The 916-nt window shown below is 37.9% G+C and overlaps 1 protein-coding gene across 1 annotated transcript in view; it reads right to left on the bottom strand.

The window, feature by feature from the left end:
• The window catches only part of JAG2 (jagged 2), a gene marked incomplete at its 5' end in the record, with an annotated part of 128,744 nt that overhangs the window by 13,440 nt on the left and 114,388 nt on the right, over positions 1-916 (bottom strand). The window contains one exon of the mRNA XM_019519892.1: positions 207-455. Within this exon, the coding sequence (XP_019375437.1) occupies positions 207-455 (249 nt within the window). The remainder of the gene's footprint in view (positions 1-206; positions 456-916) is intronic.

The following is a 916-nucleotide window of genomic DNA, read 5'->3' as shown; positions in this document are numbered from 1 at the left end:
GGGGGGGGGGGGGGGCTTGAGCTATGGTTGAATGACAAAAATAGAAACAAGGTTCTCAAAGTACAGCTATAAATAGTTGAAAAAAAAGTTTTAAAAATAGAGGACAGTTAGTAACCTTTGTTAAAAGCATTGAATAATGTTGGCATCTGCTGAAGAATAAAGGTTTTATACTACTGGTTGAGTCTGACATTAGGTTTTGGTCTTACCTGAGGTACTTTGTCTTTGTTAAAAGTTAAAGTAATTCTAGCACAGTCATTGTCCAAGTATCCAGAATTTGGCAGACACTTTATATTGACAGGAAGAGGCTCCGATCCGCTGCATTCTCCCCAGCCAGTGCAAGGTGGTTGAAAACATTTTATGTACATTTTCTCTTGGCATTCTTGACCAATGGCACACTGATTACTTGCATGATCCCAGTGTTTTTGTAATAAACAAGGTTTCCTTCCACACCAGACCTGAAAATTAAAGAATTACTATTTAAACTAAAATACATGGTAACTAGACTTCACAGCAATTAAAAGTTAATTCATGGAGAGTGGTAGCACTCAAACTTCATAAATCAGCAACTAAGTTGTTTGGGTTTTTTTTGGTTTTTTTTCAGTGCTGTGGTTTTGGTTTTGATTACTGTAGCTTTATTTAACTGTAACATGTAGACTGTGGTGCCCACAGATAGAAGCTACATGACATTCTCCTGATGATATGGTCATTGCCATATTAGAAGTCCCACATACTGCTTTTATCCCACATATCCCAATGCACTTGAAAAGAGGCATCACCTTCATTTTAAAGATGAAGGAACTATGACAAATAGTTTAACTGACTTGCCAAAGTCAGCCAGCATGCCAGCAACTGGGAATCTTTCAAGTATCCGAGTGTTTAGGAAACCTAGTCATAGATAAGGGCTCCACTGCTCCTT

Source organism: Gavialis gangeticus, unplaced genomic scaffold, assembly GCF_001723915.1.
Source record: "Gavialis gangeticus isolate Ggan-Ray unplaced genomic scaffold, GavGan_comp1, whole genome shotgun sequence".
Classification (NCBI taxonomy): domain Eukaryota; kingdom Metazoa; phylum Chordata; order Crocodylia; family Gavialidae; genus Gavialis; species Gavialis gangeticus.
Note: the sequence above shows the minus strand (reverse complement) of the source record. Positions and strands in the feature narration are given on the sequence as shown.